This window comes from Brachycentrus maculatus, unplaced genomic scaffold, assembly GCF_059751285.1.
Source record: "Brachycentrus maculatus isolate JH-2025_06_01 unplaced genomic scaffold, ASM5975128v1 h1tg000123l, whole genome shotgun sequence".
NCBI lineage: Eukaryota > Metazoa > Arthropoda > Insecta > Trichoptera > Brachycentridae > Brachycentrus > Brachycentrus maculatus.
This window is the reverse complement of record NW_028280876.1, coordinates 456,229-472,995: the sequence shown is the minus strand read 5'-3', so window position 1 is coordinate 472,995 and position 16,767 is coordinate 456,229. Positions and strand designations below refer to the sequence as shown.

The 16,767-nt window shown below is 32.5% G+C and overlaps 1 protein-coding gene across 1 annotated transcript in view; it reads right to left on the bottom strand.

Annotated features, from left to right (window-relative positions):
- The window catches only part of LOC148309460 (zwei Ig domain protein zig-8-like), a 132,395-nt gene that overhangs the window by 10,073 nt on the left and 105,555 nt on the right, over positions 1-16,767 (bottom strand). Inside the window, exons 3-5 of the mRNA XM_088260071.1 lie at positions 11,393-11,730; positions 7,073-7,174; positions 4,760-4,868 (exon numbers count right to left, since the gene is read on the bottom strand). Of these exons, the coding sequence (XP_088116197.1) occupies positions 4,760-4,868; positions 7,073-7,174; positions 11,393-11,730 (549 nt within the window). The remainder of the gene's footprint in view (positions 1-4,759; positions 4,869-7,072; positions 7,175-11,392; positions 11,731-16,767) is intronic.

Here is a 16,767-nt window from a genome sequence, read left to right as displayed (position 1 = left end):
TTGTATTTTTTTTTAATGTTAATAATATTAGTATTTAACCACTAACTGTTGAGTGAAGCGTTGACCAAACGGTGAGTGGTTATTTACTAATATAATTAACATTAAAAAAATGAGTAAAAATGACTAACCACAAAGTAAATGCTTAAAATATTTATAATATTGAGAATTTTATATCCATTTTAATTTTAGTTCATTTTTTTTACACATTATCGCGTAAAATGTATCCACCGTGTGAATGGAAGAGCTCAGTGTTCACGAACTAAAAATAAATTTTCGCCAAATAACATCATTCTTGCCACACCCTTGGCGAAATAAGTGTTTTGTATTTTCCTTGCGTGTTTTTTCATCTCGAAAAGAATTGATCTCCATTCGCTCTGAATAAAATGGGATCCTTGACATCCTATAAGTGGGAGATACTACAACAAACTCAGAGCTCTGGAGCATCGTTGTAAAACGATTGTAAATAAATAGCTACCCACTCGGCCGGAGCATTTGACTTCCAATTCAAATATAATGGAAATATCCACTACACATACTTATCCAAAGTAAAATCACTTATGCAACGACATAATTATTATTCCTTTTGAATATTCTATTAAACGATTTCATAGCTTATATCTCGCAAAATTAATTAAAAATATTTATGAAATATCTGTGTATTTATTTTGTATATTAAAAGCATTGATAACTTTGTGGTATGGTAATAAAACACTCTCCTTACCATTCATTGTTTACTTTGTGTAATACGAAGTTTTTTAACAATTATTTCTGTATCCGCCTCCGTAGTGTAATGGTCAGCACGCTCGGCTACCGTTCCGGAGGTCCCGGGTTCGATTCCCAAGGGGGGTAAAATAAATATAAGTGATTTTTTCACTGTAATATTTATTCAATATTACCACGGACTGGTACCTGAAGCGGAGGGCTGATCACCTTTCCTTCATGTGAAAACGATCAAGATAACACTGCGTTAATATGACACAGTGCCCTATGCACCGTTGGGGTGCGGATAAGGGTTTTATTATTATTATTATTTGTGACAACCGGTTTCGGAAAAACATTCCATCATCAGGTCATTAAAAAAAAATATTAGGATTTGACATTTGTATAAAAATAGAATTTTCGAAAGAGAGAAAGACGACAAATTAATCAGAATGGAAATATTTTCAAATGTGGACTCGAAATTAAATTAAGTTGGTTATTTATTATGGGTTGATCTTTCATGATTACGTTACTAATTCCTAATTTTTCTAGTTTATCTCAACAAAGACCAGTTTTATTTACATGTAAAATTTCTATACCCGTTAATTGATTAAAATTATGGTCTTCAGATAGAAAGTGATTGGCAAATACCGAAAAATTGTTATTATTAAGGCACCTAAGTTGTTCTTGAACTTTGATTTTCCGAAACCGGTAGTCACAAATAAGTGTTAAAAAAAGTGGTATTACACAAAAAAAACAATGGATGGTAAGGAGAGTGTCTTTTCTTTTTATAATTAAATAAAACTTTGTTTTAAAATCACTAAAAATAATTTATTATAACTTAATTGTAATGTCTACCGGTTTCGAAGCTTACCGCTTCTTTATTTAGACTGATTAATACTATGGTATTAATCAGTCTTGATAAAGAAGCGGTTAGCTTCCAAACCGGTAGACATTATAATTAAGTTATAATAAAATTTTATCATGATTTTAAAACAATGTTACATTATAATTACAAAATGAAAAATCACAAATTGGTGCTTCAAATATAAATTAAAGAAATATATATTATTTTATTTATTGTTTCGGCATTTACTTTGTGATAAGACATGATGAAATAATTAAAGAAAACACTTGTTTTTATACCAATTGAGTTTATTTTACGACGACTAGTTTCGAAAGCCAAGCTTCCATCATCAGGTCTAAATTTAAACATGATTAAACCCTTATCCGCACCCCGATGATGCATAGGGCACTGCATTATATAAAAACAGTGTTATCTTGATCGTTAACACACAAAGGAAAGGTGATCAGCCCTCCGCTTCAGGTGCCATTCCAGGATAATATTGAATAAATATTAGTGTGAAAATATATATTTATAAATATATACTGATATTTATTTAACCCCCCCTGGGAATCGAACCCGGGACCTCCAGAACGGTAGCCGAGCTTGCTGACCATTACACTACGGAGGCGGACAATGTAAACATACATAAGTTTTAACTTATCCAACGTATAACAGGTCATAAGCCCTGTAAAATTCATATTCTGCTTCGTCTATGTTGAGATAGAAAAATACTTAAATACCAATTTGATATCATGCTGATCATTTCCAACATCAATTGAGTGTGTACAAGTCTAATAATTATTCTTAAATATATCTTAATAAATAATTATTTAAAGATTTACCGTTTAATTTGTAGAACCTCCATTTTAATTTGTGTTTTAAATTATTTTTTTGACATCTCATCAAAGATGAAGAAGAATATGGAAGTCTGGGCATTTACGGGGCTGACGACCGTCATAGGCTGGTTTAAGTGATCACTTTACACACGTGTAACATTCACCAATTCTACCCATTATTGAGAACCACACTACTCAAATTCTTGGAAGTTCTATATATATGAAAAGTGATCACTTAAACCAGCCTTTGACGGTCGTCAGCCCCGTAAATGCCCAGACTTCCATATTCTTCTTCATCTTTGATGAGATGTCAAAAAAATATAATGAAAATAACTCCTGTAATTGGAGATAATCCAGATTTCGTGAACAAGTATTTGGACACACTCAAAATGTTGTGTTTTAAATGTTAAATCAAAAACTGTGTTTTTGAGTATACTAAGTTGTATTTTATTGTTGAAAAAGACGCAAATAAATCAATTTTGTGACAATTGTTTCGCCTAGTTATGACATTTAAGGTCCGTCAGTCCATTTAATCTTCAGATTCGTTAGAAAATGTCATAACTAGGCGAAACAACTGTCACAAAATGGATTGTTACGTGTTTTTTCAACAGTAAAATACAATTTAGTAGACTCGAAAAATCAGTGTTAAATTTATCATTTTAAACATACTTATATCTATAAATAATATTTAAAAAAAAAGTTTTTTTAGGAAATGTTGTAGAAACCGTCTCGCTTCGAGGAAAAACATAATAATTGGATTAAAGTAGGAAGTAATAGATGAATTCCAGATAAGCGAGCGGAACTTATTTGCTCCGAAACTAATTCAAATTGGCTCAGCGCGGATTTATCATTTCATAAAAGTTTACGGCCAGATTATATTCGGCCGCAGTTGCGCCAACCCTTGCTTAGCGAGCCGCCCTTGCGTGAAACGAGCTCGAGTCACGAACGCCCCCTTTCCTATAGGATAGGAAACACTCACGGCCAAAAGACACCCGGATAGCCAGGAGTGGGCAACCTCTTGGACCTTAAGGACCCAAAGGTGAGTAGTAAGACTATGGAATGAATTACCTCTCATTCTAAAAAATACACCTTCTCTAATAACTTTTAAGAAAAGTCTGAGACATTACTTTTCATCATTAGAATCCTAACCGTCCATCAAACCTCATCCCTTAGTTTTTCCCTCTACTTCTTTCCCTAAACTCCCTTTTTTCCTTTGCCCTCCTTATTATCATCTTTTGTAATTTAGGTTCTTTTATATCAATTTGTAACGATTGTTTTTTTGAATGTTCAAGTACTATCTTCCTTCTAATAGCAAACCGCTATAAGTACATGGTATTAAACGTTTATATCAATATCACTAGTTTGCTTACGTTTGATTGAAAGATATTGTTTTTAAGTAATGTTCTTATTTCTTTTATGATTATGATGTTTAAATAAAAAATAAAACAGTTTTGAAATTTTTAAGGAGCCAATTTTTAATTTACATAATTCGCATTATTTTTTGACATCTTAACAAAGATGAACCAGAATATGGAATTCTGGGCATTTAGGGAACTTAGGGGCGTCATAGGCTGATTCAAGTAATCACTTTACACACGTGTAACATTCACCAATGCTACCCATGATTGACAACCACACTACTAAAATTCTTGGAAGTTCTATATATATGTATATGATCCAATTTCGAAATTGCATTGTAATTGAATCACTAGAATTTCACTAGAGATATCTATTGATGAGATGAAAGAAGCTTTTTTAATTAGCAGAAACTCTTTTATTTGTATACGAAGTCCGAATATATCCTTTGAATTTTATTATTTTTGCTTATAATTTGACCAGATAATTTACTTACAACATTTTGAGTGTTGTAAATGTGAAAAATACATACAAGCACCCATATGAATTGAAAATAAATCTTACTTGAATTAATTTTGCAATTGGAGGGGATCGAACACGCGACGCCAGTTTCGCAGTCGAGTGTCTACCCAACTACGCTACGGCGCTTGACAAGGACAAGGACATTTGACAAAGAAAGAGCCACACAAATTGTTTAAAGAACCACATAAAGATCCTCACCAAAACGTTACATTTCCATTATAAATGATTTAAAGTTATCAGGAATTCTAGCTTGTAAATTGTTACGTTTTGGTGCGATTTAATTATTACATATTGGTTTAACACAGGATTGGATATGTTTTGTCGCAACTTTAATTATGATTTCGATAGAATACAGTAAACAAAACAGATTTGAATTTTGAGGATTTTTTGTGTAATATTGGAAATGTAATATTTTGGTGAGGACCTCCACACACGTGGCTCGCAAGCCATATGTTGCCGACCCCTGGAACAGCCGGATTGGCCGCGGCCGGATACTAACCTACTATGACCAGCTTGACGTACAAACTCGTCGGGGGATGTGTGGGCACCTGGCACTCGTACATCCCCGCGTCCGCTGGCGCTGCAAAACGTATGTGAAGCGCCCAGTCCTGAAATGTGACGTCACATCCAGTTAAGAATGAATATATATGAGGAAATCCATAAAAATGCATTTTCGCATGATTTTTTTTTCTTCATCAGTTTTTTTTTGCATTTCATAATATAAAATAATTATTTCATTAATTGATTCGGCAGTCACTTTGTGGTAAAACCTTTCTATTTTTAATAAATGTTTTACTTAGTAAATACCATTACGGTGTTTGAAAATGATGCGGAATGCATCGAAAAACGTGTCACATTAGATTTTAAGACAAAGTGGTATTTACCAATTAAAACACTAATTTAAAATAAAATTATTACTAGCACAAAAACGTTATTTTATTTTTTATACGAAAAAATAATTCACGAAGGGATGTGTGGCCTGTTTGTGGGTATACGTTTTATTTTAGGTTATAACGAAGGGTACTTAAGAGAAAGAATTTGTTTTCATGTAACATATGCTCACTCCTGACATAAATAAAAAACTTGATTTTTCAGGAGATTGTTTTAAAAGTTTAAAAATATAATGAAATGTATTAAAAATAAATATCAAGCCACTTATTGATTTTTTTACTGTGCAACAGATCTTTTTAGGCAAAACCTGAAGGTTTTTTCTCCATTTGAAAAATATTGAATATATTTGAAAAAATAATTACACAATACCTTTTCTTCAAAATGCAAAAACAACAATTTTTGCCCTGTAGCGGGTAAATATTAAGTTAAAAATATGCCGCTTTTGCTGGGATATAGTACATTTTCCAAGCATTCCGAAAACATGCACAACTGAAAATTGGCGATTTTTGATTTATGACGTTCTTGAAAGGAGTGGGTGATATGTTTGTTTGTATGTTTATCCTCTTTAGACTCTTATTCATATAAAATTCAACTGATTGCGATGAAAATTAGTAGTTATTTTAAAATTTATTATTTATTTAATAAATTTACAATAAAATAAATGTACTAATATTTAATTAAATTAAAAGACATTTCTACTTTTGATATATTTTATTACCTACTATAATAGTTACGCTGTTCCTTTCCAATAATGAGACTGAGCTCTTGTGCTTGGAGAGGGACTCACACTAGTTGTCTATTGTCTATATTTAGGGGTGAATTTTGTAATTTATTTATTGTAACTGCAGGCAGTTGGTAGAATTCCATTTAAAAATGTTGGGTAATATATCCAAAATTAAACAAGGTTATTGGATTGAATTCTACTTTTATTTACAAACATACGTATTTGATAAAATGTGATGCGTTTCGTCTTATTAAGACATTATCAAACACTGTGTTTTGATAATGTCTTAATAAAACGAAACGCGTCACATATAATCATATATACATATGTAAATAAAAGCAGAATTCAATCCAATAACCTTGTGTAATTTTGGATATATTACCCAACAATTTTTCGTCATATTTATTTTTTGTGTCTTTTCAAAAAATATTTTTTATCGATTGACATGTCGCTCACTCCTTTCAAGAACGTCATAAATCAAAAATTGTAAATTTTCAGTTGTGCATGTTTTCGAAATGCCCAAAAATGTAAAATATCCCAGCAAAAGCGGTATATTTTAAACTTAATATTTAACCGCTACAGGGCAGAAAGTATTGTTTTTGCATTTTGAAGAAAAGGTATTGTTTAATTATTTTTTTCAAAAAACTAAATATTTTTCAAATGGAGAAAAAAACTTTACCTAAAAAGATTTTACCTAAAAAGATCTGTTGCACAGTAAAAAGTTCAATAAGTGGCTTGATATTTATTTTTAATACATTGTATTATATTCTTAAACTTTAAAAACGTTCTCCTGAAAAATCAAGTATTTTGATTGATGACGTTCTTGAAAGGAGTGAGCGATGTATAAAAGATATTAATTTTTTTTGTTAATTTTAATATATTTTATTTGGTTTTGCGACTCGGAGCAAATAGGATGAACTCGAATTTAATTCTACATTAAAAAAAATTAAAAGTAAATTTGTTTATTTTCATTTTATTTTCAGAATAACTTTCATAACTGTCCTTTATACTATTTTTATAGAATTCATTATATTGTTGAATGCTATTCCCCATTTAAGAATGCCATACTGGTGTAGTGAGTAAATAATGGCATAAAACACTTTTTTAAAAGTTACTTGGACCTTAAATATTTCTAAGCCTGAAATATGTTGGTAGGTGTATACAATATTTGAGGAGGAAAATGTAAAGTTTACAAACCTTTGGATGTTTTCCGTGAGCTGTGAAAAATCTTGGATCAGCGCTATATGTGACGAAACCGACAGTCAAGAGGGAATGATTTTTTTTCCTTATCCACGTGACCTGAGAACCAAAAAAAGAGTTTTTAAACAATGATTTCCTTGGCAATTATTATAATACATTTTAATTTTTCATTTTATAAATATTCACTAGTTGCCAAGGAAATTGTTCCGTCAATAATTTATTCATCTTTTTTCCTAAACCTCTAAGGTTCATATAGTATACAGTATACAAACAATATTTAAAACATATGCATGTTTAAATAAAGTTTACAGAGACTAAGGTCCAATAATATCATAATACTATAAAAAATGGGTTGGTGATGAATGCAGTAATTGTAAAATGATTTTACAATAACAAAAAGTAACACCAAACATTTGAAAAAGAGATTCAAATATTTGAAAAAAAAATATTTCAATAACTTCCGGGAGAAGGATATTAAAAAAAATTGAAAATTTTATGAAGTATCTACATATTGACAAAAATTGTAAATAGTTTTATGGTGTATGTAGTACATATAACCAAAAAAACTATTTTATCATTAATATAAACGAAGTGTTCTCTTGATAATAACACATGAAGGAAACGTGATCAACCCTCCACTTCAGCTACCAGTTCAGGGTAAATTGAATAAATATTAGAGTGAAATAATAACTTTTATTTATTTGACCCTAAGAATCAAACCCGGGACCTCCAGCACGGTAGCCGAGCGTGCTGACTATTACACTACGGAGGCGAACAAGTATATAACTACAATTTATCCGTCGTGCCTAAAGACATTATACCTTTTTTAAATGAAAATTTAAACATTTTTCGATGTTGAACAAAATCTGAATGAGATATCAACTAAAATATACATTATCTGATGAAAAACTTGTCAAAACTTTTTAAACGACTTTTTTACCGTGTTTCCAATTACTACGGATATACGAAATGAATTATTACATCGTCGGTTGACATGCAATACGGTGATTGCTACTTTTTTCTGAAACTATAAACTAAACTGAAAATTTTGCGATCTTACATGAAATTTTCGTACAAAATAGTTGAAGATTATTCGTAATAGCTGAATAATAATAATGAAAAATCCAATTTTTATGTTATTTTATTATTTATGCAAATGTACTTTTTTTTCTTAAATTGAGTGTACAGGGTGACACAAAATTAAATCCTTATCGGAAAATGTTATTATTTAGGCAAATGGCGTCGTACGTCAATCATGTTTGACATTTCGCCTATTTTTTTCAAGAACGTCATAAATCAAAAATCGTCAATTTTCAGTTGTGCATGTTTTCCGAATGCCCAGAAAATGTACTATATCCAAGCAAAAGAGGTATATTTTTAACTTAATATTTACCCGCTACAGGGCAGAAAGTGTTGTTTTTGCATTTTGAAGAAAAGGTATTGTTTAATTATTTTTTTAAGTATCCTAAATATTTTTAAAATGAAGTAAAAACCTTCACGTTTTACCTAAAAAGACCTGTAGCACAGTAAAAAATTGTGGCTTGACATTTATTTTTAATACATTGTATTAAAAATAAATGTCAAGACAGTGAAAAATCACTTATATTTATTTTATCCCCTTTGGGAATCGAACCCGGGACCTCCAGAACGGTAGCCGAGCGTGCTGACCATTACACTACGGAGACAAATATATACAGTAAACAATAAAGTTTGAACCAGGACTGCATTGTGTACTGCCAGTTAAGCTTCCACTAATATGTTCCTATATTTCTATACAGGAAATAAGCTATTTTGCTAATATACTTTATGAATGCCAATAGCCATTAAGCAGGCGTTTCGTTAGAAAAACGGAATTTCACAAAAACAAATATTTCATAATATAATACATGCGAATGAATTTGATTAGTCGGTACCTCCCTAATTACTCAACAAACAGTGGAAGATAATTGGATATCAAATGTCTTTTTAGGGAATGCTTTGTCATTTAGATTAAAACAAAGAGACGGAATATATAACGCCCAAATGTAAATGACTCACTGGAAGAATTTGCAATGAGGATTATCATTAAAAGTCAAATTGGGGAAATGGTATAAAGTGAGCATTAATATATGCATGGAAATTTAAATTATTAGAAAAAATAAAATACTAAAATACTAAAATAATGTCTCTTTTTTCTAAAAATTGGTATCTCAACATAGATTTAGAATTATCCATAAATATGTTAAAATATGAAATTGAGATGGTTTGGACATGTAGAACGAATGAGTGAGGAAAGAACGGTAAAACAAATTTATGAGGCGAATGTTAGCGGGAAAAGAAGCAGAGGAAGACCGAGAAAAACATGGCACGATCAGGTATGCCAAATACTTGAAAGTGGTCAGGTTAGGAGTCGTAACAATCGGCGGGTATGTATGAGGAGATGCATGAACGTGGAAGGGGCGAAGAATGTTTGCAAGGACAGAGTGGTGTGGCGCTCTATTCTCTCTGCCTACCCCTGCGGGGAAGAGGTGTGATGGTTAGTTAGTTAGTTAGTTATGTTTAAATTATTAATAAATCTCAGGAATTAACAATAAATATAAGAGTCGAACACTGCAATAAATCGTTCCTAACATTTTTAAATTGTTGCCGACGGATGTTAGAGGTCAAAATAAAATATGCAACAAAGGCAAAATAAAGAAATGGGTGAATGATCAAGAGTCAATTTTTTGAAAATGTTTAAATGTTTATATTATTTTTTGACATCTCATCAAAGATGAAGAAAAATATGGAAGTCTGGGCATTTACGGGGCTGACGACCGTCATAGGCTGGTTTAAGTGATCACTTTACACACGTGTAACATTCACCAATTCTACCCATTTTTGACAACCACACTACTCAAATTCTTGGAATTTCTATATATATGAACCAATTTAGAAACCTTGTTAATGAATCACTAGAACTTCACTAGAGACATCTATTGGTGAGATGTAAAGAAGCTTTATATTAAGCAGAAACTCTTATATTAGTATGTGAGATCCGAATCCCGTAAATGCCCAGACTTCCATATTTTTCTTCATCTTTGATGAGATGTCAAAAAACAATATGAAGGTAACTCCTGTAATTGGAGATAATCCAGATTTTGTGAACAAGTATTTGGACACACTCAAAATGTTTTAAATGTTTATGTTCTTAATTTTTCTCTCTTTTTTGTGTATATTAGGTTAAAATCGTTAAAAACAACATTTAATGTATTAAAAAGTAAAAACCACCGACAAGACCCAAAAAGGTGGCTTGGTGAGTCAATTCAAATTTAAAAAAATGTTTGAAATTGTGATTTAAATAAATGTATTCAATTTATGTTAATAAAAAAAAGTTTATTTGAGGTAGTTATATGAAAGTCTGGGTATTTACAAGGCTTCCAATTCCTACCTCAAATATACTTCTTCGTCTATGTTCAGATACCAACAACGTTTATTTTATTTTAATTGATCCAAAAGTGGAGTAACGTCTGACTTCGTGAAAAAAATAACACGTCAAAATATTATGAAAAAAAGACTGGTCTTTCAAGTAATAAATAATAATAATAAATCCCTTACCGCACCCCGATGGTGCATAGGGCACTGCTTCATATAAACGCAGTGTTATCTCGATCGATTACACATGAAGGAAAGGTGATCAGCCCTCCACTTCAGGTACCAGTCCAGTGTAATATTGAATAAATATTAGAGTGAAAAATCACTTATATTTATTAAACCCCGTAGTGTAATGGTCAGCATGCTCGGCTACCGTTCTGGAGGTCCCGGGTTCGATTCCCAGGGGGGTTTAATAAATATAAGTGATTTTTCACTCTTTCAAGTAAATGCAAATGTTTTTTTTTCTTTCGACCTTGATCGTCATGATGCATTGTATCGGTGCAGTGAATCTTGATTGTCAATTACATAAAAGCAAAATGACTTGACTTGCGCTTCAGGTACCAGTGAAAAATTATGAATATTAGAGTGAAAATAACTAATTTATTGAAAAAACTGATAGTTATTCTGATTCCCTGGGAATCGCACCCGGAACTGTATACAAATATGTTTACCACTACACTTTAAAGGCTGACGTCACGTAACAAAAATATGAAACAAAAAAAGGGATTTAGAAACAAAAAAACTAATTTTTTATTCATGTAAAACTTTTTTATGTGAAGTATTCTAAATTATACTGAAGAAAAAAAATAAACAAGACTAATACATTTGTTATGAAAAAGATGAGAAAAGCAAAGAAAAAAACATTAAAATACGGTTTCTGAAATATAATGACTTATTTACTGATCCGGAAAATTTTGCACTTACCGTATTTTCTGCGATATCGTTCACTTCACAATGAAGCACTGCCGTGGTGCCAGTTTGCACTAAAACCGTTGTACAATTGGGACTGGAAAATATTCCCGAGTTGATTTTGGAGCTCGTCCTATTCTTCTTGTACCCTTTGTTGTACGTCGTTTGAAGCTGGTTTTTTGATCCATCATTGATCTCCAGTTTACTTTGAACCTTTTTCGGTCTCTCGTTGTCTTGGAATATCAAGGTCGGAACGACTGTAGAGTCTTCTATGAATTCATCTGGCAGGGCCAATGAGGGAAGAGGTACCTTTGTCTCTGAGCCATGCCGATGTGATCTTGTCCATCTTTGAACTGAAATATGAAGAAAAAAGGTTAAAATAGAATTAACAAAGTAGATTCCCTAGAGAAAGCTTATTTAGTGATCAGGTTAACGAGTAAACTGACAAATTTTAGCGAGAAAAAATGCGAAAAAAGTGAACAAGTCGAAACAAGACTTTACAACGTTTTGAGTGTGTCCAAATACTTGTTCATAAAATCTGGATTGTCTCCAATTACAGAAATGCCCAGACTTCCATATTCTTCTTCATCTTTGATGAGATGTAAAAAAATAATACGAAACAAGACTGTTCGAACACCACTCGGGTCATTCAATAAAAACACATGGGTCAATATTTGACTCTACAAAGCAGGACTGACAAGTCGGAAAACGGTTTACCCGAGCAGTGCTCGGATTCATCTAATGTAATACAGACTCCTTGCTCGAGTCATGCTCGGGCTAGTCAAAAAACTGAAAAAAAAGAACACTCATTAAGTTTTAAAGAATCAGAGAGATGTATTCTGTACCGATAGCCTCAATCTGAAACGTTGGCAAATAATGGTTAGGTGTTTCGTTTGGTCAGAACTTCTATACGGAGTTGAATTATTGATCCTCAAGATTAGCACTATAAACCAATAATAGGCATTCAAAATGTGGCTATATCGTACAATGCTACGCATTCTATGAACCGATATGGTCAGCAATGCAAATGTGCTTCAAAGAGCAAGAGCAGGGAGACAGTTGCTGACTGATATCAAGGTCCGATAGGTGCCCTATCTGGGGCATGAGCTAAGAAGAGAGAAGTACGAGTTATTTCATCCAATCATAAAAGGCAAAATAGAAGGTCGATGAGGTGTGGGCAGAAGACAGATCTCCTGGCTCCGGAATGAACGAGATTTATATCATAAACATTTTTTTATTATTAATTTTGTATCAAATAAAAACATATTCAAACATACAGAGATAAGCATTTACGAGTAAGAGATGAAAGGATAGCTATTCGCCAACATGACAGGAGAAGTCACATTCTTGAAAAAAACATATTTTAAGATCTATTACAAGAAAAAAAAAGAAAAAGAAGAAGAATAAAAAATCTACGTATGTAATTGATTATTTTCCTTTTTTATTTTCATCAATAGATGTCTCTAGTGAAGTTCTAGTGATTCAAGAACAATGTTTCAAAATTGGTTCACATATATATAAAACTTCCAAAAATTTGAGTAAATGGTTGTCAATAATGGATAGAATTGGTGAATGTTACAGTTGGTAAAGTGATCACTTAAACCAGACTATGACGGTCGTTAGCCCCGTAAATACCCAGACTTCCATATTCTTCTTCATCTTTGATGAGATGTCAAAATATAAAATGAATATTTTCCACATAATTTTTCAATTTTAATTGCACATATCGACTGAGTAGGGATGATAACACCAAATTCAGGATATAAAGGTGTCCTATTTCAATCCTGCCTTGATTTTTATTAACCAACTAAGATGAATACAGTTGAATCCAGTCCCAGACATCCCGATGGACCACTATTGGCATTGAAAAGGACGGTTAAGTTATGAAAATACGAAAGGGTTGGTAAGACACGGGTAGCTCATTAATTTTTAATATCTGGGTACGGAAATTTAGGAACCCACATCGAATTCGATACCACAAATTCTCCCTCATTCAATACCTCCCTGATAAATAATTCGAATGAATTTTCTCCATATTGGGCCTTTGCGCCACAGAGACGCTCCATTTGGCTTAATAACCACCCAAATTGTAGCTAAAAACATCCATACAAACGAGTATTATAAGAACTATTTTGCCATGCATCTTTATAGTGCCTTGTAATGAAATGAATAATGCAAGCGCTCTTACGCGTTCAGCATTTCGGCTGTCCAAATTTAAAACACAGTAAGGGACATTTTTTGTAGTACTTTTTTTTTTGCATTTATGGACTAAATAGACTCTACTTAGTCCGAAAATGCAAAAAAAAAACGTACGACAAAAAAATGTTCCTTACTGTGTTTTAAATTTGGACAGCCGATTTTACAAAAGACTGTATTATTCATCTGCGCTTTGTATAGGAATACGAGTAAACGAATTTTTTTAAATATTATTTCGAGAAATAAAAATACTTTGTGTTTTGATCCACTCACATTTTTTATTAACCAACTAGTTTCGGCAACAACCTGTTGCCCTCTTCAGGGTTTAATTTGTTACTAAATAAAGTAATAAATTAAACCCTGAAGAGGGCAACAGGTTGTTGCCGAAACTAGTTGGTTAATAAAAAATGTGAGTGGATGAAAACACAAAGTATTTTTATTTTTTATTTTAATATATCAATATTATCCACAAAGTTAATGCTTTCAATATTCAAAAGAAAAAATGTTTGTTCTTTTTGCTGATACAATGAATTACAAATAAAATGTTTAAACTACTTGTTCAAGCGACGAGTGCCAAAACAAGGGATAATGTATTATTATTTTTGATTAAACTAAAAAAATAAAATGCATATTTAAACTGATTTATTTATAAAATATAAAAAAATTTAATCACAATTAAAATACTCTCCTTATCATCCATTGTATATTTTGTGTAATTTTATTTAAAAGTGGTATTACACAAAGTAAGCAATGGATGATAAGAATTTATTACCATACCACAAAGTTATCAATGAATGCTGGGAACAAAGTGAATGGTGCACTGAAATCAGTTATAGCAAATAAAAACCTATCAGTGGAAGCTAAACTGGCAGTGCACAACGGAGTCCTGGTTCCAACTCTAATCTATGGAAGTGAAACATGGAGTTGGCAAAAGAAGGATGAAAGTAGACTGAATGCAGTCGAAATGCGATCTCTCAGAAAAATGTGCGACAAAACGATGTATGATAGATGTGCGAATAGTGAAATAAGAAAGGAATGCAAAGCTGAGATAAGCATTATAGATAAAATTAAGAAAGGTGTGTTGAGATGGTTTGGACATGTAGAACAAATGAGTGAGGAAAGAACGGTAAAACAATCTTATGAGGCGAATGTTATTGGGAAAAGAAGCAGAGGAAGACCGAGAAAAACATGGCACGATCAGGTATGCCAAATACTTGAAAGTGGTCAGGCTAGGAGTCGTAACAATCGGCGGGTATGTATGAGGAGATGCATGAACGTGGAAGAGGCGAAGAATGTTTGCAAGGACAGAGTGGTGTGGCGCTCTATTCTCTCTGCCTACCCCTGCGGGAAAGCGGCGAGATGGTTAGTTTTTTTTTAGTTATAAAGTTATCAATGCTATTAACCTTCGTGTTATTATTAGGCATATTTTTTATAAACAAGCGAAAAAACCACAACATTTGTATTCGCAAAATATTGTCGGGTATGAAACCTGACAAACATTTGTCAGTGTATCCGGTGCGTATAAAATATTTTTGGTACAGATATCTTTTCTCGTGCGCGTAGGTCATACGGGTTAGAGCGGAATGGTCAAGAAAAACCGCGCGCATCACGTACGTTCGTGTGTGTAGGGCAGTAAATATAAATAGAAAATGTTAAAAACTGCGCGTTCCAGCGACGAATGTATACACAATTGATAAAGTATTATTAATAAATAATAAAACCCTTATCCGCACCCCAATGGTGCATGGGGCACTGTGTCATATTAACGCAGTGTTATCTTGATCGTTTACACATGAAGGAAAGGTGATCACCCCTCCGCTTCAGGTACCAGTCCATGGTAATATTGAATAAATATTACAGTGAAAAAAATCACTTTTATTTCCATATTATTTTTTGACATCTCATCAAAGATGAAGAAGAATATGGAAGTCTGGGCATTTACGGGGCTGACGACCGTCATCGGCTGGTTTCAGTGATCACTTTACACACGTGTAACATTCACCAATTTTACCCATTATTGACAACCACACTACTCAAATTCTTGTAAGTTCTTTATATATGAACCAATTTAGAAACCTTGTTCTTGAATCACTAGAACTTCACTAGAGACATCTATTGGTGAGATGTAAAGAAGCTTTTTACTAAGCAGAAACTCTTATATTAGTATGTCACTTTTATTTATTTTACCCCCCTTGGGATCGAACCCGGGACCTCCAGAACGGTAGCCGAGCGTGCTGACCATTACAATACGGAGACATTATTATTTTTATTAATACAAAAATAAATAAAAGGCATGTATATATCTTCAGGGAAGAGGCGTGACGGTTAGTTAGTTAGTTTTTCAACTTCTGAGTGAAGGAAATTCAGAACTTCTTGAAAAAAAATTGTACACACTTTAAATATTATTGAGCATTAGTATGTTTCCTTCGTTTCTGCAAAATTGTGAGATAAAAAGTTTACAGTTTACGCTGGCGATTATTTGGAATTCTGATAAATACGAATGCAAACAGACTTAAAAAGCTATTGAAAATTACATCACGATATGAACTTAAAGCTCAACTTTAGCTGCAAACTAATAAATCACTTTAAACAACATTAGTTCAATATCCGGGAAGCTTCGAAGATAAGTTTTGATAATGATAAACATTAATCATACTGCTTCCAACTTACTATGCGTATTTCGGATTTTGAAGATTTACATCAATATAATAGGACAAAACGTGACAGAGAATTGAGAGCATTTTCGTGTTCTCGCTAAGGAATAATTCTAATATACGTATATGGTGACTTTTAGGTCAATCGGTATAAGTCCATCTAGTAATAATAAAACCCTTATCCGCACCCAAATGGTGCATAGGGCACTGTGTCATATAAACGCAGTGTTATCTTGATCGTTTATACATGAAGGAAAGGTGATCAGCCCTCCACTTCAGATACCAGTCCATGGTAATTTTGAATAAATATTACAGTGCGAAAATCACTAATATTCATTTCACCCCCCTTGGGAATCGAACCCGGGACCTCCAGAATGGTAGCCGAGCGTGCTGACCATTATACCCTATGGAGGCGGACAAAAAGTCCATCTAGAACAGTTATTTATTGATTTGGCGTTTAATTTGCAGAACTCCATTTTAATTTATGTATTCATTTTAAATCGAGCATTACGTTGTATTTTACTAACACATTTTTTTTTT